Raw genomic sequence first — 19,472 nt, 5'->3', positions numbered from 1 at the left:
CCTAAATACGAACTATGGTAGTCAATGGTTGCTCTATCTGCGTGGTTACAAACATTCTTCCAAATATCTTCTTTTGTGTTCAGCAGAACAAAGAAACTCGTACAGGTTTGGAACAACTTGAGGGTGAGTAAATGATGACAGAATTTTCATTTTTTGGTGAACTATGAAGTATTGTAAAAAATAAAATAAAAAATGAGGTGGCTTTTATGCATGATTTTTATTTTTTTGCTCTAGGACAAATGAGAGTTGCATGTTTGTGATATCAAACGTTTTCAAATTTCAAATCAAATCAAATTTCTTCAATGCCCTCTGTGGAAATAGTGCAGGAAGAAAGGCCCAGACCATCATTACATGAGACAGAAGTGATAATTTCCTATCATTCCTAGCTGAACATCTGAATTAATCTTTCAACCGCTGTGAATAAAACAAGCAAGCGCAGCACTTTCCCTCCCGAGATACTGAAGAACAGCAAAAATGCTGCAAGAGGAAAGTGAATGAGTGAGAATAACTGAAAATACAGACCATGGGAGAAGGGGAGAGAAAGATACAGAGAAATGGGCTGAAAAAACTGGCTAGCAGAATCAGTCCAGAGAAACTGAGCATGGAAAAGCCTAAAGATTAATGCTTGGAGAGGAAAGAGGCAGTGCTCTGAAACAGCCTAGATAAGATGAGAGCGAGTATGTGTGTACAAAGTCCCCTGAACCAGCAGTTCTGGGACTGCAGAACCCAGTGGTCTGTGACAGCAGAGAAACGACAACACAAAACCAGAGCAGCTAAAGGAGAGAGAGAGAGAGAGAGAGAGAGAGAGAGAGAGAGAGAGAGAGAGAGAGAGAGAGAGAGAGAGAGAGAGAGAGAGAGAGAGAGAGAGAGAGAGAGAGATTCACACAACACACAAACATACTATACTGCTGCAGAAAAGTCTATTTATTAACAAGTCAAAAATGATTCAAATTAAGTGTTTGTCCACTGACTGAGGGGCCATTTACACAACACTATATTCAACTAAAAACGGAAAAACAAAATTATGCATTTTGGCCGTTTTGGGGGACTGAAAACGGACATTTTTGAAAACGGGATTCAAAGTTTTCAAAACATGTTATAGTCTCTGTGTAAATTACAAAAACGTAAAGTTGTGAAAACATTGACATCATGCACACGCGTACTACATGTTCAGTCTATAGGCGTGAAATGTTTCTTTACAAAGTGACATCTAATACTAGCCTAGAAATCTAGACGCACCCTAGCGGCAGCAAATTTAATCTGCCCGCAAGTGTCGTCTAGGAACTCTCAATACCCTTCTGAGCTGTATTCCTCTCAATCTGGACGGCCCAATCACATCGTGTATAGAGTCGGCGGGCGGGGCCATAATGACGACGGCCGAGTTGCGTTTGCATGCTTCTAGTAAACACAGAAACTGGCGAACGGCGGTGGTCTTTCGAATCAGCTTTGACCGTGACTCTGGAAGACTTGGAGTTAAGCTTTTCTCTGAGAAAAGAACAAAGAACTGCACTGAAGTCATTCTTAAAAAGGGAAGATGTGTTCAGAGTTTAGCCGACCGGATACGGTGAATGTTTAATCTATCAACAAGCTCTGCTTCACCTTCGTTGCTCTGGTTGGTGTAGCGCTATCCTATCGTGTGCAGAGGGAGTTTGAAAGACAACCGTCTATCCCGCCCCTCGGATTGAGCCCTGTCTATGGTGAGTTTCCAGACCAAACATCTTGATGTGGGTCTGGCTTGTCAGGCTAATCTAATACTGGCATGGCAGCATAATAGAGCATTTTTAGTCGTTTTCATGGATCTGTTTGAGCAGGGAACGTTTTGACAATGTTTTGTCTGTACGAGAAAAAAAGGGTTCCATTTTTAGTACATCGTTGTTGTGTAAATGTACTGTGTCTCTAAAACACCCCTGTAAAGCACTGTTACTAGAAGCACTAAAGCTAAACATTAGATATTAATATTAAAGAAGCTGAAATTTAACACAGCCACTATAAGCTATATCTAGAACAAAGCTAAATTAAATGTTATAACTAATATGGTTTTATCATATATTATTATAAATAATCATTAGGGGTAATTTCTATGAGGAATAAAATACTTAAGATCCTATTAGCACCTTTATAAGACCCTATTAGCACCGTTCTCCATTAACAAATACATGTTTTTGCATTCTACAATAAGGATTCCTTTATGCCAATTATTCAACTAATCAACCAACTAGCTGTTTATGAAAATATGTACTATCTCTAAACTACCAGTAAAAAATATAGGGTCAGGTTTTTTTTTTTTTATTACAAAAAATAATGATTTTGTTCACCAAGGATGCATTAAATTGATCAAAAGTTACTAATGATATTAATAATGTTTAAAAAGATTTATATTTGAGATTAAAAATCTATTCTATTCATCAAAGAATCCTGAAATAAAATTCACAGATTCCACAAAAATATTAAGCAGCACAACTGTTTTCAACATTGACATTAATAATAAATGTTTCTTGAGCAGCAAATCAACATATTAGAATGATTTCTGAAGGATCATGTGACACTGGAGACTGAAAATTCAGCTTTGCATCACAGGAATAAATTACATTACAATAGCATTTTTTTTAAATTGTCATAACATTTGACAATATGACTGTTTTCCTCCATATTTCACAAATAAATGCAGCCTTGGTGAGTATAAGCGACTTCCGTCAAAGACATTAAAAAAACCTAACCCACCTCAATCTGTAGTGCATGTGTTCAAACCAAACACAAAAAGTGCTGGGAGAGTGATCACACAACACACAACTCGTGCAAACTCACAGACAGCATCTACACTTACAAGCGTGTCGTGCGCATAAACACACACACTATGTAAACATATGAAGAAGATACACACTTAAAGTACCTTCACCACTCTGAGCGGCTGATGCTGCAGACACTAAACCTGAAGAAACGCAAACAGCAAGTGTTTATCAGGTGTAACATTGACACACGTGCACGCACACACAAACAGACGCGTCAATCAGTCTTACCCAGGCTGCGGTTGCTAAGATACTGCCGCAAACTGACGTTGCCGAGCTGATTGGGTCGGATCCGCCCCACCTCCAGAGCTACTGCTGTGTCATCTCCCTTCAGGTCCAGCGAACAGCAGACCGAGTGAACCTTCAAAACCAGTACCGACACCTGCAAACATGAATACAGGTATTATATACACATAGTGCTGCTTGCATCATGAATCAGAGAATGTATTTACAATCTCATTATTTTCATTGAGCATATATAAAACAAAGTTAATTTGGGAAAAGAAGAATTAAAGGAAAGAGGGAATTACAAGGTCTTTTGTGGGTTCGTCTATGCTCTGTGAGGCGGCACTGATGGCGTCAGGTGATTGGGCCTCATCTGCCTCCTGAGCGACACTCACATTAGCCCCTTCTGTGGAAATCTGTTCATTTAGAGCATCCTTAAAGCCAGAGATCGATACGTCATCTATAACAAAACACACATATGCATATTATTTGATTTTAAAGTAGCATACAAAGTAAAACAAAAAAATAAATGACAATCTTCCCATCACGATTGGACCTGATGTTTAGCTTCAATGTTGATTTCTAGTTATGAAGAAATACAGTCAATGCTCCATCAATGGAACAAAATAGCACAAAACCTTTAGATGTTACAATACTGCCCCCTTGTGGTCACAAACATAATACGGCTCTGGTATAAAGCCCGGGATACACTACATGATTTTAGCAATCCTTTAAAGGTGCACTATATAGTATTTTTACAGTAAAATGCCCAGAAAACACTAGGCCAGTGTTATATATTTTGTTCAGTTGAGTTCTTACAATACCCTAAATGTTTCCAACTATTTGTAATTGTGAAAAAATTGCTATTTTAAACAAGGAGCTGGGACATCTGAGAGAATCACCTGTCAATTGAGTCATATCTGCGTTACCCTCGGTTTTATTTGGCAGAAGTGCTTTACTCTTACTGCAGTGTGCATCAAGTGTCACAGCAGCCGCTGGCAGAACGCAAAGAGTAACGTCATCCTTTTAAACACACTTAAATGTATCTAATATGATAAACAGAGCTGCGTTACCTCATACTCATGAACGGAAAAGCGAAAATGGTGCCGGCGACTGTGTTCCGTCGGACTGCTGTCCCGCTGCTCGCGAGCCGTGTGCTGCGTAAAAATCACTCCAGCCGCCTTGCTCAGCTCCCTCAACTCTGTGCTACTCTGCTTCATACTACAGTAACGTTAATAACCGCGTCCATGAACATGATTTTTACCCGAGTCCTATTTTCCACCGGCTGTAAAGGTGAAGACCACATGTCCCAAGATTCTAAGCTCAAACTTGGCGTCATCAAACTACGTTTTTGTTTTGAATAGCGGACGGAAAAATTACATAGTGCAGATTTAAGATCATTACAAATCACACTGTGCAACATGGATCTATTAAACCTGAGCACAACGTATGTAGACTGTTCGATGATGACACCTATTGACTCGTAGACTACAATGCAAGTTTCTATAGAAGAATAAAATGTCATCAGCGTAGGCTAGTCGTAAACAAAGACCATGATGAATCAAACTTTGGCTGTTTTAGTTTTTATGTGTGCTGAAAAAAAGAGGAAGCAGCGAAAAAGGATCATAAAAGAGCTTGAGGTAAGCAGTTGTAAGTTTTAACGCCATTTCGCATAGATTTCATGTCACATTTTTATTGGTTGGTCAGTAGACGTTGGCCCTAGCATCAAATACACTGCTGTGATCATGCCAAATTTCTGAATTTGTCACTATCTTTGGTCGCAAGACTGTGACAACGGTCGTCTTTGAACCTCTCTCTTTACGACATAGGACCAGCGATTAGGAGCCATGATCACAGAAATCACCACAAAGGTTTCACGATGGCAATTTTTCATCTGGTACAGCTGAAAATCGTGCAGTGTGCCATGGGCTTAAGAGACAATAATACACATCTTGAGTGCATGCATGTACCTCTCTCCAGCAGGCTGTAGCTGTCACAGTCCTCTAGTGAGTAGCTGTCTATAGAAAGATCATCCAGAGACTGTAGTGAAGGGCTTTTCTTCATGTTCTTAAACGACACGGAGAAACTTGACTGTGACTTGCCCTGCATCAAACGGCCACTGCAGAGTACATGCACAAAAAGCAGGAAAAAGTAAGTACAGCGACCAGTCAGTACTAATATGAAAGATACTAAGAAGAAGAAAGAACAAAACACCAAGTATGACACAAAAAATAAGTCATTTTGGCCAAAAATCAAAACACCAAGAGTCTGCAAACTCTGCATGTCCACAGTTCTAGACACAACAGCACAAGAGACAAACTAGTGTGAAATAATGACCACGATCACAATACCAATACCACGGCTTTGTCCACAAACATTCACGCACACACAGATGGGCACAGAGTCCTACAGAGGGTGTCTTACATGTTGGACATGGAATATAAGGAGGTAGACCTGCTGTGCGTGGAGGTTAAGAGGTCAGAGACCACTGATAAACTGCCTTTCCTTCAGAAGAGAGATTAAACACACACACACACCCAGAGATCACATTCAGAGCAAGGAAGCAGTTGTGTATTGGGTTTTACTCCAAGATACACACACATACTCTCATAATGTTCGATTATATTATTTCTGCATCAATCACATCTACATTCAGTTATAAAACAAAAACTCGCAATCCCGTAATGAAGACTAGATTCAAAACTATGCCGATTGCCGAATAGTGAAAAGGTGTGTCTCAAAGGTTGATGATCTATCTACATAACTCTAATCTTAATTCATTAAGCCATTAAAACTGATTAGCCTGTCAGGCACAAAGCGGAAAAACTTGCATATATTGAACTTCAGTATGGGCCCTGTCCCATTGGATGTAAATACTTGCAGAAGTCCATATTTGGAGTCCGTAATAGTTAGATCAAAAATAACAAAAACTACATGTGTCACGTGATTTCAGCAGTTTTGACACGTGATCCAAACTGCTGAAATGATGTGACATTGGCGATCCGAATCATTGATCAATTCACTGATTCATGGCCGTTTGAATCTTTATTTGAGGTTTGAAAACGAACGCGGAAGAGAAGACAATGCTGAATGAAGTCGTAGTTTTTGTTATTTTTGGACCAAAATGTATTTTCGATGCTTCAAGAGATTCTAATCAACCAACTGATGTCACATATGGACTACTTTGATGATGTTTTTATTTCCTTTCTGGACATGGACAGTCCAGTGTGCATAGACTGCATATGCTCTGGGACTAAAATATAAAATAGGTGTAAAAAACAGGTGTAAAACTCAGCAGGACAGTGGATCCGGAGGGCCAGAGTTGCCCACCCCTAGGTTAGATTGTAGCCCTTATCCTGTGCATTTTAAGGGTTTAGGGCAGAGGTGTCCTGCTCCTGAAGGGATACCTTCCAGCAGAGTTTAGCTCCAACTTGTTCCCAACACACCTGCCTGGAAGTTTCTAGTAATCCTGAAGAACGTGATGAGCTGGGTTGGAACTGAAGTTTGCTAGAAGGTATTTCTCCATGAGCAGGGTTAGCTACCCCTGTCTGTGTAGCCTACAAGACCGTATGTTGTACCATTTGTCATTTTAAGGACCCCCTTTGCGCCTGTGATGCACCCGATAATGAAGGCTGCACTTTCGTCAACTATCCAATAGTCAACATTGTTATCACCAAAAGTCTCAAAGGTGGACTGTAAAGGCAGCTTTTGGGACAGGGGCATGCAGCTCTTCTTCCAATATCAAATTTCAAAAAACAAGCTGTGAAGAATGGGTAGTTGTGTTCAAAATACACAAACACTGCAATACCTGGACATGGATTGAGGCAGCCTGCCTCCCTGACTCTTGTCGTTCCACTCCCTAGAAGAAGTGTCTGCGATGGGATCTATTATTGCAGTTCCACCTTGTGAGGTTTCACTATGTTGACCTTTGGTTTCAGTTCTGCAGCCCTCTCCATCAGGAGATCCTTCTCTCAATTCCTTCTTCTCCTCAGACAGCACCCTCCCTCCAGATGCCACACTACCCCTCTCATCCATAGACGCCTTTCTCAGAGCAGGAGACGGAGATGAGGAAGGAAGGAGAGGAGATACGTTGATGCCATGCATGCCTGTAAAGAGGAGCTGATCTACGTTAGGAGTTCCCTCTCCTGCAGCCGAGGGCATCTCGTGTCCCTCGCCTAACTCACTCCCGGCTTCAAGAGTGGTCCTACTTTCTGAGGGGGAGACATCAGAGTCCAGGGGGCTGGTGCTTATATCCGGTTGGGGAATAGGCTTTAAGAGTAGTGCGACTTCTGCACTTTTCATGAGCACGCCCACACAGGCGCTGAAGGGTTGTGTAGGACCCTGGAGCTTGGAGCCGTACTGCTCCAGATCTTGCTGTAAAGTGCGCTGCAGAGATTTCACAGCATGTTGCAGTCTGAGCAGGAACATATACTGCCCATGGCTCACCTGAGCACTCAGGTGCTTCTGAACGTGCACTAGCACCTGCAAGTCTACTTCACTAGACGAGGACGAGGAATCAAGGGAAAGAGACGAAGAGTCGCCGCTGAACAGGCCATCCAGAGAGTGTGGTTTGTGGAGACCATTGCTTGGTGTGTTGCCAGGACATGCATCAGTGCTATAGTACTCCTTAAGAAGCTTCTTCCTCTGCAGACGATTGGCAATCTCTGCTGACTCACTGCGAGGCAACCGGCCCATCCCTACACCTGCTCTAAGCCTCTCGTTGTGCTGTGTATATCGGGCAGGGTGGCATACCCAAAGTGTTAGAGGGAAAGAGTCCACGCAAGGTGTCGGACGACCTCGCCCACTGCGTGAGCCCTCATAGTCCACCCAGAACTGAGAGAAATGCACGGCCCACAAGTCAGTGGCTGCTGGTGTTTTGAGGGCATTGGTGGAGAGAGATGGTGGAGCGAGGCCCCGGTACACATCATGAACACTCGTATCCTGCTCATGAGCGTGCCGCTGAAAGGCTGCATGAAGCACAGAGGAGGAGTTTTGGGCATGAGGAAAGGAGGAAGAGAGGGAGGTGAAGAAGGGTTGCTCCTGGAAGGCCTGCAAAAGAGCTTCCAGACTGGACCGGGTGCATCCGGTAGAGTGACGTGTGTTAGTGGCTACCATCTCAGAGGTCTGCACTGACACAGAGCGAGGCTGGCCAAGCTGAGACTTCTCCTGGTCAGCAGGGATCACCAGCTACAAACATTAAAACATATAGTTATATATTAAAATACAAAAAAGATGGTACAAGACATGTACAGCAAATTAGGGCATGTAAAGCTCCTGACCAAACTCACAAACCTGTAATTTTCAAAACTACAATGGGGCTAATTGATATCAAACCTACAGGGGCTTTCACACCTAGTAGTTCTAGTAACTTAGTCATAGGAACTAGCCACCAGGGTGGTTCCCTGAGAACTAAATGTTCACCTAGCCATTTTCCTGGTTGCATTCACACCACCATTAGGAACTCTGAAATGATGTAAGCCGCTCTTGTTGTAATGGCTTCTTTTTTGACAGAGCAGTGTACATTTATTTTGACGTCGCTGAGAGCGACTTAGCCTTCATTAGTTTACGATCTGTTTAACAGTCCTATCTAATATGTTCTACAAAGAAAGTAGACAGTATATGAAAGTTGAGAGGTCCATCTGTGAGTGTACACAGCATTTTTAAAAAATGGCGGGTGCTGGTGTTTCATGTGCATTCAGCCAATCAGCATCCTTTTACGTCACTGGTAGTTCCTATTGTGCTGGGTGAGACCCTACTCTGAAGTAGAAGCTAACTTAGTTGCTGCAAAAGGCATACCTAGAACTAAAATCGCTCCCATTTCCTGTGGTGGGAACATGCCAAAAACCAGGTACTTTGGCCATAAGTTCTAGGAACTATGAAAAGGTTCCTCCAGTGTGAAAGCCTTTTTAAGTTACTGGCCTCGAAAAAGAAAACCTAGTAAATTGACTCACGCTTTAATGCTTCTAGGTAATATAAAGCATCTAGGAAATATAGTTGTGATGTTACCTTAAATTTGGTATAAAATGAAGCTAGCCACAATTCCAGACAGACACTGCAAACCACATTTCACTTTAAGTATGCAAACGTAATTTAATTTCTACCTTCAGCATGAGTCCGTCCACTCTGATATCTACATGTTCTTCAGGTTTCTGCGAGTCATTGAGTTTGTACAGCTCCATGAATTGTTCTAAGCTCTGACGAAGGTCCAGCGCAAACAGATTGAGCCAAACCAGACTGCGCGAGTCAAGCACCAGTTGTAGCGCGTTCAACTGCACATACAGGTTGGGACAAGGGACTGCAGGGAGAGAGTTCATTGGTGTCAATTCAGAGTTGAGAACTGATATTAAGTGAGTATTCTGATTTTGTCAGTGTTAATGATGGATGTGTTCACTTCTGTCTTACTGGGATAGTCTTTGCCATCTGGGAAGTAGTACTCTGTGAATTCGGCATGTATGGCTGGCATCTCTTGGGGGAGATAGAGGGTTTTCTTATTGCAGGATATCATGCTTTGAGGACTGGAGCGTGGCTGGTCTGCTGTAGACACCTGAAATATATCAGAACAAAAAACTTCAAAAAGGTTTTTCACATTTTGAGTATCAAGACGTGTTGCATCTGGTTTTTAAGGTTTGTTTATATCAAACACGGTGCCATGTTTGAATTTGACTTGAACAAATGCAGTTAAACAGCTTTTGCAGAAGAGAAGATTCTCAGTTTTGTGTTATCTGACTTGGACTATAGCATGCAACTCATATGTTCTCTTGTTTTTTTATGAATGAGTACTTAGATTGCAGAAAATTGTGCGTGCGTGTGTGTTTTAGGGATGGGCGATATGGACTTAAAAGTATATCACGATACTTTCTGGTACTTACTGCAATAACAAGATCAATGACGATATAAATTTAGTGCCATTCCCCATATTTTTGGCTACAAGTGAAAGTTGCATGCAGTCTTGAGAGCCTCAGAAAAACAAACAATGATCTAAACGTAAAATGTACCTATCATCAAATAGGCTCCTATAAGAAACAAAGAGATAAAACGATAAGATATCGCCCATCCCTAGTGCGTTTATCCACACAAACCTGATAGATGCTGAAATCAGCCATCCGTAGCACAATTGAGCTGGACATGAGCTGGGTTCTCGGTGCAGATGGAGGCGAGAAAGAAGTGCTGGAGCTGGTGGAGATCTTTCCTGTAGGAAACACACAAACTCAAAAGTCGCAATCACAGTGGACCATCTGCACAAACCGCAGCCATGTGTTTGTGTGGCACCTCAAACGCACACCAGAGAGGTACCTGTCTCCAGACACCAGCAGCAGTTGGCCGTGGGGGAGAGCGGCCACAAGCCATCTTGGCCTGAGTCCAGCTCCCTAACCATTATCCCTTCACCCCGCGCCTCTAAGACAATCGACTGACGGACTGGGGACACAGAACCCATTACGCAAAAAAAAAACTCTTAAACTAGGACAGGTGTTAGCTGCTATCAGGACACACTTAATGACCACTCCAAAACACACTCTAAGGACTAATCTAAGGCCATGATTACAATATGCTCATAAACATTAGCCGTACTGCGCTACTGAGCCAAAAACTGAGCACTTTAGCTAAAGGCCCTTATACAAAGACTCTGCTACACTCTCAGAGGCCACATGGAAAACTTTGACCATAACTGCAACCCATTACTGTGTTGTCGGTGTCATCTAAAAGTGCCCTAAGTCTCTGAGAAGAGCCTTTAAAATAAAGTGTCATACATTCTTACTACATTAATAGAGTTTAGATGGGCAGATATCCAGATTTATGCATCTATGAGGAACAGCTGTCCAGTGTCCAGATCATATTTTAACCAAGAATCCCCCGAAAAAACAATAAATAAATAGTATAAAATGTTTTATCATTTTCATGACAAATACAGTTTTTTTCACCCAAATTCTTAATACCAAAAATGTGTCCAGAAGTTTAAGCATTATTATTCCCATTGGCGATTCTCGTTCTCACAAAAAAGTATTTTTAAATGCATTATAACTGTGAGTTGTTGTACTAGTAAATCTACTAATGCAAATACTATAAATGTAATACAACGCAATACTGCTAAATCAATAATACCCTGATGTATAAACACAACAAATTCTTTTGACTTTTGATTCAAATATGATCCAGACATAGGATAGGTTGCATGAAACTGAATCCATTTTCTGTTTTTTTAGTCACAATGAGCCAATCAGTGTGTGTTAATGGGCAGGACGTTCTCACCGTGCTGAGGGGAGCTCTGGGACTGGCCACTGACTACGTTTTTGAGCATATCCACATTAGACTTAAACTCCTCCAGGAGAGAACGGGCCCAGGTCTCACGAGACTTTGTGGCCTCGCTGTAATGCATCCAATGCAAACAGCCCTCACCTGAGAGAAAGAAAGGCATTATTTAATCATTTGAACACAATCCTGTTCAACAGGTTATTAAAGGGATACTCCACAGCTTTTTCATATTAAACTATGTTATTGTTATTGTCTCAGTGCGTGCACTTAATCGCTCTGACGTGCGGTGACGATCTGATAGCATTTAGCTTAGCCCACTAAGCCCCGTTCATTCACTATGGTACTAAACAGAGATCAATTAAGAAGCGACCAAACACCTCCACGGTTTCACTATTTAAATACAGTTACACGAATAGTTGAACGATCAAGTATGGTGACATAAAATAAAACGTGGCGCTTTTCTAAGCGGGTTAAAAAGGAAAACGTATGTATGGCGGAATAGCACTTCTGAGAGTACTTCGACTCGGCGCAGTAAAAAGTCACGCCTGAAAAATCCTCCCTCAAATCTCCCCCTCACCCTCTCATTTCTGTCAATAGGAGGAGAGGATTTTTCAGGCATGACTTTTTACTGCGCAGAGTCGAAGTACTCTCAAAATTCTCCCATACATTATAGTTATCCTTTTTCTGCCTAGAAAAGTACCATGTTTGATTTTATGTCACCATACTTGATCTCGACTATTCGTGTAACTGTATTTAAATAGGGAAAACGTGGAGGTGTTTGGTCGCTTCTAACTTGATCTCTGTTTGGTACCTAATGAATGAACTGGGCTTAGTGGGCAAAGCTAAATGCTATCAGAATGTCACCGCGCGTCAGAGCGATTAAAGGTGCTCTATGCAACTTTCCGTCCACTGGAGGGCGCCTATTCAAAACAAATGTGTAGTTTGATGACGCAAAGTGTGAGCGCAGCATCTTGGGAGATGTGGTCTTCACATCACAGCCGGTGGAAAATAGGACTCGGGCAGAAATCACGTTCATGCATGCGGTTATTAACGTTACTGTAGTGTAAAGCAGAGCAGGACCGAGTGTTGTGGAGCTGAGAACAGCTGCTGGGGCGATTGTTAAACAAATACCCGCCTCGCGAATACCGGGACTTTTATTATGATGGGACGGGACACAGTCGCCGGGCGCCTGCACTGATCCGCTCTTCCGGTTATGATTTTGAGGTAATGCAGCTCTGTTTATCATATTAGATACATTTAAGTGTGTTTGAAACAACGTTATGACGTTACTCCGTGCGTTCACTTGTTCACACTGCTAAGAGTAAAGCGCTCCTGCCAAATAAAAGCCGAAACCGAGGGTAACGCAGATATGACGCAATTGACAGGCGACTCCCTCAAATGCAATGCTGAAACGTCCCTGTCCTTAGTTAAAATAGCAATTTTCTCACAATTTACAAATAGTTGGAAACATCTGGGATATTGTAGGTACTCAACTGAACAAAATATATAACACCGGCCTAGTGGTTTTTGGATATTTTACTGCAAAAATACTACATAGTGCACCTTTAAGTACACGCACCGAGAGGAGAGAGGTATGTAACAACTCATCTTAGTTAAGGGAATATCAGAGTTTAATATGAAAAAACGGTGGAGTATCCCTTTAAAAGGAAGAATCTATTTTGTGTGAGGCATTTACCAGCTTTGTGAAAGGGGTAATAGTCCACAGTGATAGAACTGAAGGACAACTGCATTGCGCCACCATCTAATCTCTTATTAATTCCTGCAGAGGGGGAAAAAGGCATATTTTAGCATACCACCACCAAACTCTCACACTTTGGTGTTAACAGCATTATGAGTGGGGGCAAGTGGTACCTCTGTCCTTGGTATTGGTGTCATCACAAATATGCAGGTCCAAGTGTGTGATTTGAAGGTGGTGTGAAGTCTCACGAACATCATAAGAGTTGAACAGCCGCTCCATGGAAGCGTTCTGATCTGCTGTGGCTGAAGCCTGCTGTGCGCGCACCTGCTGGGCTGAGGGGGGTGCCGGTGTTACCTAAAAACAACAACAGAGTTGAAATCTACCCTACCTAAAGCTCAGATAACACACTTAAGACATTCAAACAAAGAAATTTGATGCCTCACCCACTGTAAAATCTAGGATTAAAAGTTATAACCAGTAGGGGGACACCAAAATATGACATATATAATAGAAGCAAAAATAAAAAAGAGGTAGTCTGAAACAGGTGGTGTGGTTGATTGGGAAAGGGATGAGGAAGTGCCCTGAAACACACCTGTGTGCTATCGGGGGCCATGCTCTTCCTCTGTGCGGCTGATTTCTCCATGGCTTCACTGAGAGACTTAGCATACTGCACCATAGCCTTGAGCTGAGAGTCTGTCAGCACCCACAGCAGGTCATCCAGGATCAGAATCAGCTTTGATGCAACAACATTACAGTCTTTCATCTGGAAAATAAATGGACATACAGTCAAGATATACATAGTGTGCACAATTAAATTCCTAATTTCTTCATCAGATAAAAACAAATAAAGTATTTTTAAACCCTGATTTTCTATGTGATCTCAAATGCCGCTGCATTTAATTAAAATTTGGCAAGATTTGAGCGTACTAATGCACAGAGTTTGTTTGTGTGTGTAGCTGAATGCTACCAAAATAAAACCCTCTAATCAGCTGCCAATACTCAGACTACCAACAGAGAAATGGATCCCGGCTGCCCGCAGAGCACAGAACTGATCCATAGAAGAACGAGAGCTACACACATTTACATAAATACACACGCTAGTACATAGTGATCCAAAAATCGACAGTTTGGATCTAATTCTGTGCATAACAGTATGTTACTGTTTGAGGGTGTGTAAAGAATGTGCAGAGGCGGACAGTAGTAGAGTATTTTTACTTTCTACTCAAGTACATTTTTAAGTATATACTTTATCCGTGTTTTTCTTTAGAAAAGTTTTACTTCACTGCATTCCAAAGCATAATATATAATATCATACTTTTTACTGCACTACATTTCATAAATACCTTTAATACTTAATTACATAAAAAATGTTAGTACTTTCTTACTTGTACTCAAGTAAAACTTTGAATACTTTTACTTGAGTAAAAGTATACAGTACTACATTTTTAATGTAATTAAGTATTAAATTATATTTAGTATGAAATGTATTGCAGTAAAAAGTACAATATTATGTTTTTGACTGTAAAAGTTTTTCAAAGAAGAATGATAAAGTACATATACTTGAAAAACAAAATTACTTGGAAAGTAAAAACACTTCAATACTGTCCGCCTCTACGAATGTGTGTGTGTGTGTGTATCCTTACCCTCCTCTTTAATGTGACTCTGATCCTTGATTGGTTGGTAATGAGGCGTATGGGGGCTCTGAGGACCTCATGTTCTGTGTTCTGAATGGCATCTGCTTCAATTCTGATCATCTGCCAGCTCACTTCCTTAAATGTTAGGATCTAGAATGCATCATAGTGTTAGCATAGAAACATGCCTCATGACTTCAACGTAACACCAGAGAGATCGGGGTCGTCACCTCTCCACGTGTTGGGTCCAGGATGCGTGTGTATCGCAGGTCACCAGTGGCCCAGCTGGTGTTGACGCTGTAGACCTGGAGCTGCGAGAGCTCGAAGGAGGCATTAAAGGCTTTGGCGCTGATGCGTATCACTATGGAGTTCACAGAGAGTGAGATGCCCTCCACCACTTTCTCCGCAAAACCATATTCACTGGCAAAAAGAAAAAAAGGTAAAAATATAAACATTTAATATCATAATGCAACTTTTACACTACAACATTCACTCACCAAAAAATAATATCTAGCCCAGAAAACAAACAAATGAAAACAAATAATGTTTTCTAAGGCTTTTCAATTTCAACATCCGGGTTTTTCCTAACCAGAGGGAACTATGAAAACAGGAGGTAACGAACGAGAGATAAGAATCAAGACAGAGCCGATCAACTGAAACTGACCTTTGACCCGAGGCTGTTGCAATGGGTGATGGACCATTTGGAGGGCGAGGTTCGTCACAGGTGCTCATCTCCATGACAACTTTATCCAAAGACTGAAAGAAAATGATTTACAGCCTCAATAATTCAGCTGTAGAAAATGCAACTACCTTTAATCAGAGCAGTGTTTTGAGAAAAAAAAATGAAATGCACAAAAAACAAAGAAAGAAAGAAAATTTTAATAAAAAGATTAATTTATTTTATTTAATAAAGATTTGTTTTTTATTTGTTTTATTTGTTTATTATTTCATAAACATAACATCTTTATGTTATTACCAGAGTGATTGGATGAGTCTTCAGCTTGGTCCATGGGATCTAGGGCACACAAACAGGAAAAATATATTTACAGTTAATGAAACAGGGTCCTTTGTAATTAAAGTACACAGCCTGTAATTAGAAACTGTTTGCACTGCAGAACCTTTGCTGAGATATGATGTGTGTCTATGATGCTGTGTAATAATAATATCGCTGCAAGCCTCTAGATATACTGTATATTATTAGCATTAAAAATAAACATTATTAATATTACTATTAATATAACGTAATATTGTTATAACTATTATTACAGTAATAATTATTATTATTATTAATACTAACAATAATAATATTACAACAATTATATAAATTATTATTTAAAAAAAACAAGTTATGTTAAATTTAAATATAATTTGTTAAAAATGTAAAATAAAATGCTAGAAAATAATAAATCATTTTAAACACTATATGAATTTAATTAGACAATATTAAAATGTACAATTATGATTTTTTTTTTTAATGATTATACTCGCTAAGGATTACAGGCAATCTTTATTATAATCTTCACTATTATAATCAATATTAATAATATTTTTAGCATTACTTGTATTATTATTATTATTATTATTATTATTATTATTATTATTATTATTACTATAGTAATCTTATCATGTCCAATTCATTTGAAGATATTTTAAATATATATATTTTTAAATGTATTAAAAGTAAAACACTGAAAAAATTACTATTTTAACATTATCTAGTTATAGATATCATTATATAAAAATATTTATTAAAGAATTTCAAAAATTTAATTGAAATTTTGCTAAATATATTAAATTAAGTATTATTAAATTGTTACCTTTTAAGATTAACTTTAAGTGAGGTTTACGTGACAGCAAAGATAATCTAAAATGTCAAAATAAGGGAAAACAGCATACACAAATAAGCAATATTGTCCGACACGATGCCTAAATTAAAAAAATCAAACTGTTTGGTAAACGATATGTTCAATACAACATAGAATGGACATTACACAAATTTCAATGCAGCCCAATGGCGTAAATCTACAGAGCTGAGGTCAATCAGCAGAGCTATTCCCAGCAGATCCTATGATTATAGTGTCAGATAGTGATGATTATCAAGAAACTATGGCATCTCATACCCGGATGGCGGCCTTGTTGCAGAAGACTTTATTAATGGCGAGCCAGGTGGGCAGATCCAACATGTTCTGCAAAACCTCCTCATCCAGCTCCAGGTTGGTAAGCTGGCCCTCCCCTTTCAGAGTGCTCAGATTAATCTTATCTGGGGAGAGGTTCTTAGCAAACCTGCAGAAAAGAGAAAGAGAGAGAGGAACAGGGAGAAACAAGGGAATAAAATCAGTAAGATGAATGAAGAGAATGAGAGGAGGGAGAATTGCAGTTTTCCATTATGTTTTAATGGCTCGTTCTCTAGACTGTAATTACAGCTTTACAAGCAAGCAGTCATGCTGTCACCACCCACCACTGAGCTGAGATTTTGTGTGTGTGTGTGTGTGTGTGTGTGTGTGTGTGTGTGTGTGTGTGTGTGTGTGTGTGTGTGTGTGTATACACTTTCACACATTATTAAGTTCCATAATGAAAGTTCACAGATTAAAGTAGTACACAGTGCAAGGGTGATCACATTCTAGATAAAGTGCTTTTCACTGATTACTGATTGTTATTGATCTTCAAAGGAGGGCCGCATTGACTTCAATATTATTAAAAAAAAAAAAAATAAATTTTATACTGAAAATAATTATTATATAAAATAAATTATGTTAACATTATATTATTATATAAGATAGATGTATTACAGTTAAAATGATTAATGTGAAGTGAGAATTATCAACATCTTTTGTCTGATTTATCACACACACATCCTTTAGCGTAGATAGTTAATAAATAAATAAGTCAGAAAAATGTATTATGTTATTTAACACAGTAGCCTTGGGTAATCCAAAACTATTGTTGGTCATTTGTCTTACACGGGAAGCTATTTATTCATTATTCATCCATTCATCCAGCAATTAATTCTATCATGGGATTACTATCAATCAATTGGACAGTAAATGATCTCATTGTTACTCTTTTACTAAAGATGCAAAAAATATGTAATGGGTGAAAATGCGGCTCCATAAACTATTGGAAATAATACAACTGCCAACAGGGGAAAGTTGGTAAATTTGCATTTGGAGATCACAGAAAAACGCAATGATTTTCATATGTATACAGCTGACATGCCATTCACAAGGAAATAGATATAGAGCCCTCTCTGAAGCTAAGCTTGAACGTATAGCGACTTTGAGATCGGAATCCTCAACGGTGAGCAGGAGAACTTAAGCAGAGCTCTGGATGGCGTGACCTTCTGTTTCTAAGCTGATTGATTTTTCAGTTAATGTTTAAGAGTGTTCCCGCAAGAGCAATGTTCTCTGCACGGCTCTCAACGCCGGGGTTGATAACACAACTTATTTGTTATCATTTCCTTCAGCTGTTTTCGCTCGGCGAGCTAATGGCACAAACAGGTCAGGGTGTGGAAAAACCGGTCACTCAAAGCCTATGATGTGGCCAAGGTCAATGCTAGTCTGGGCAAAATGTTATTGTTGTGTCATGAATACCTTAAAGATGTTGGATGGCCTGTTTATTTGACCTTCAGTCCAGTTTAAAAGCACTAACACAGAGAGTCACTTAAGTCTCTCTGACACAGATTAAACCGAAAGCTAGACTTAAAATGATGGCTCCTTTGAGTCACCGTTAAATGTGTAATTAGGTCCCAGACTAGGTGTAATCTGTGTTTGAGCGTAAAGCCTTAGATGGCCGGTTAATCCTGTTTCACTCCAACAGAATCAAATGAGGAGCTCTATAAAGGACTACAAGTAGATTATAAAAGCTTAATTACTGAGTGACAAAACAATAATACCCCCTTCGATAATTTCAATGCTTCTCAAATAGAGGCAACTAAGAGTTTTAAATACCCTGAGGTATCCACTGACCTGGAAACCTAGAAACAACTGTACTTTAGTTCATGTAAAGATAGATGATAAAGTTCACAGCGTCTGTGTTTCCAAAGAAGGATGATAGTGTCTAAAGGTCGGAAAGTGTGGCACTCATTTTCCTGAAAGTCTCTCTCTAGTCCTGCTTAATGCAATGGAAAATATCAAATTAAATAATCAAAAAAATATAATCAAAATAATAAAATAAATAAAAAAAGAATGTAAACTAAAAATATTATTAAATAAAAAATGTATTAATTATAAATTAAAAAATAAAACAATTATACCATAAAGTAAACTAAATAGTTTGTATTAATAAAATATATATTATATGAATACAAATAAATAAATGTCATTAAACTAAACAAATTAATTAAATAGAAAAAGTCAATGAAAACAGAACAAATTTTTTTGTAATAAAAATGAAAGTATTGAGAAGTGGAAAAAAACAGTAAGGAGGGAATCGTGATGAGACAGAGACATTTCCTTTTCTGAATTTCCACAGGACTGTGGTGTAAATTACTAAACCGCCGCTGTGTGGGCTTGTTCATCACACCATGTGTGAAACAAAAGCAAACACGAGATGAGAGTGTGAAAACATGCAAACTTTCATAGATATGCCAGTTCAAAATGAAACGTGAACAGTCTGGCCTCTGCGTTACGTAGCTGCTTTCTGGGAACGGTTAAATATTCATTCAGACAAGGCCTACCTTCAGTCCTTGATATATCAGATATCAGGTCAGAACGAACGGTCTACCACTAGTGAAAAGATCGGACAGGTGCCAGCCATGTGACATTAGGTGGGCTCAGCTCAACTACACCTGGGTAATCTAGTAAAATCTGAGGTAAATGAATCTATATTCTGTGAACTTATTACTTACTGAGGGTCTTAAGATCAAAACCAGTGGGAAGGACA

At 39.5% G+C, this 19,472-nt stretch overlaps 1 protein-coding gene across 4 annotated transcripts in view; it reads right to left on the bottom strand.

The window, feature by feature from the left end:
• bltp3b (bridge-like lipid transfer protein family member 3B) overlaps nucleotides 1–19,472 on the bottom strand; it is a 43,665-nt gene that overhangs the window by 9,558 nt on the left and 14,635 nt on the right. The window contains exons 2-19 of one of the 4 annotated variants that reach the window (XM_067428394.1): nucleotides 16,712–16,874; nucleotides 15,568–15,606; nucleotides 15,256–15,347; nucleotides 14,822–15,011; nucleotides 14,604–14,744; nucleotides 13,553–13,723; nucleotides 13,134–13,314; nucleotides 12,958–13,041; nucleotides 11,259–11,405; nucleotides 10,091–10,200; nucleotides 9,414–9,555; nucleotides 9,113–9,306; nucleotides 6,820–8,198; nucleotides 5,436–5,516; nucleotides 4,982–5,130; nucleotides 3,317–3,471; nucleotides 3,018–3,168; nucleotides 2,882–2,929 (exon numbers count right to left, since the gene is read on the bottom strand). In XM_067428394.1, coding sequence (XP_067284495.1) covers nucleotides 2,882–2,929; nucleotides 3,018–3,168; nucleotides 3,317–3,471; nucleotides 4,982–5,130; nucleotides 5,436–5,516; nucleotides 6,820–8,198; nucleotides 9,113–9,306; nucleotides 9,414–9,555; nucleotides 10,091–10,200; nucleotides 11,259–11,405; nucleotides 12,958–13,041; nucleotides 13,134–13,314; nucleotides 13,553–13,723; nucleotides 14,604–14,744; nucleotides 14,822–15,011; nucleotides 15,256–15,347; nucleotides 15,568–15,606; nucleotides 16,712–16,874 — 3,617 coding nt within the window. The remainder of the gene's footprint in view (nucleotides 1–2,881; nucleotides 2,930–3,017; nucleotides 3,169–3,316; nucleotides 3,472–4,981; nucleotides 5,131–5,435; nucleotides 5,517–6,819; nucleotides 8,199–9,112; nucleotides 9,307–9,413; nucleotides 9,556–10,090; nucleotides 10,201–11,258; nucleotides 11,406–12,957; nucleotides 13,042–13,133; nucleotides 13,315–13,552; nucleotides 13,724–14,603; nucleotides 14,745–14,821; nucleotides 15,012–15,255; nucleotides 15,348–15,567; nucleotides 15,607–16,711; nucleotides 16,875–19,472) is intronic. The other 3 variants (XM_067428395.1, XM_067428396.1, XM_067428397.1) reach the window with 3 other exon arrangements.

This window comes from Pseudorasbora parva, chromosome 20, assembly GCF_024679245.1.
Source record: "Pseudorasbora parva isolate DD20220531a chromosome 20, ASM2467924v1, whole genome shotgun sequence".
NCBI lineage: Eukaryota > Metazoa > Chordata > Actinopteri > Cypriniformes > Gobionidae > Pseudorasbora > Pseudorasbora parva.
Note: the sequence above shows the minus strand (reverse complement) of the source record. Positions and strands in the feature narration are given on the sequence as shown.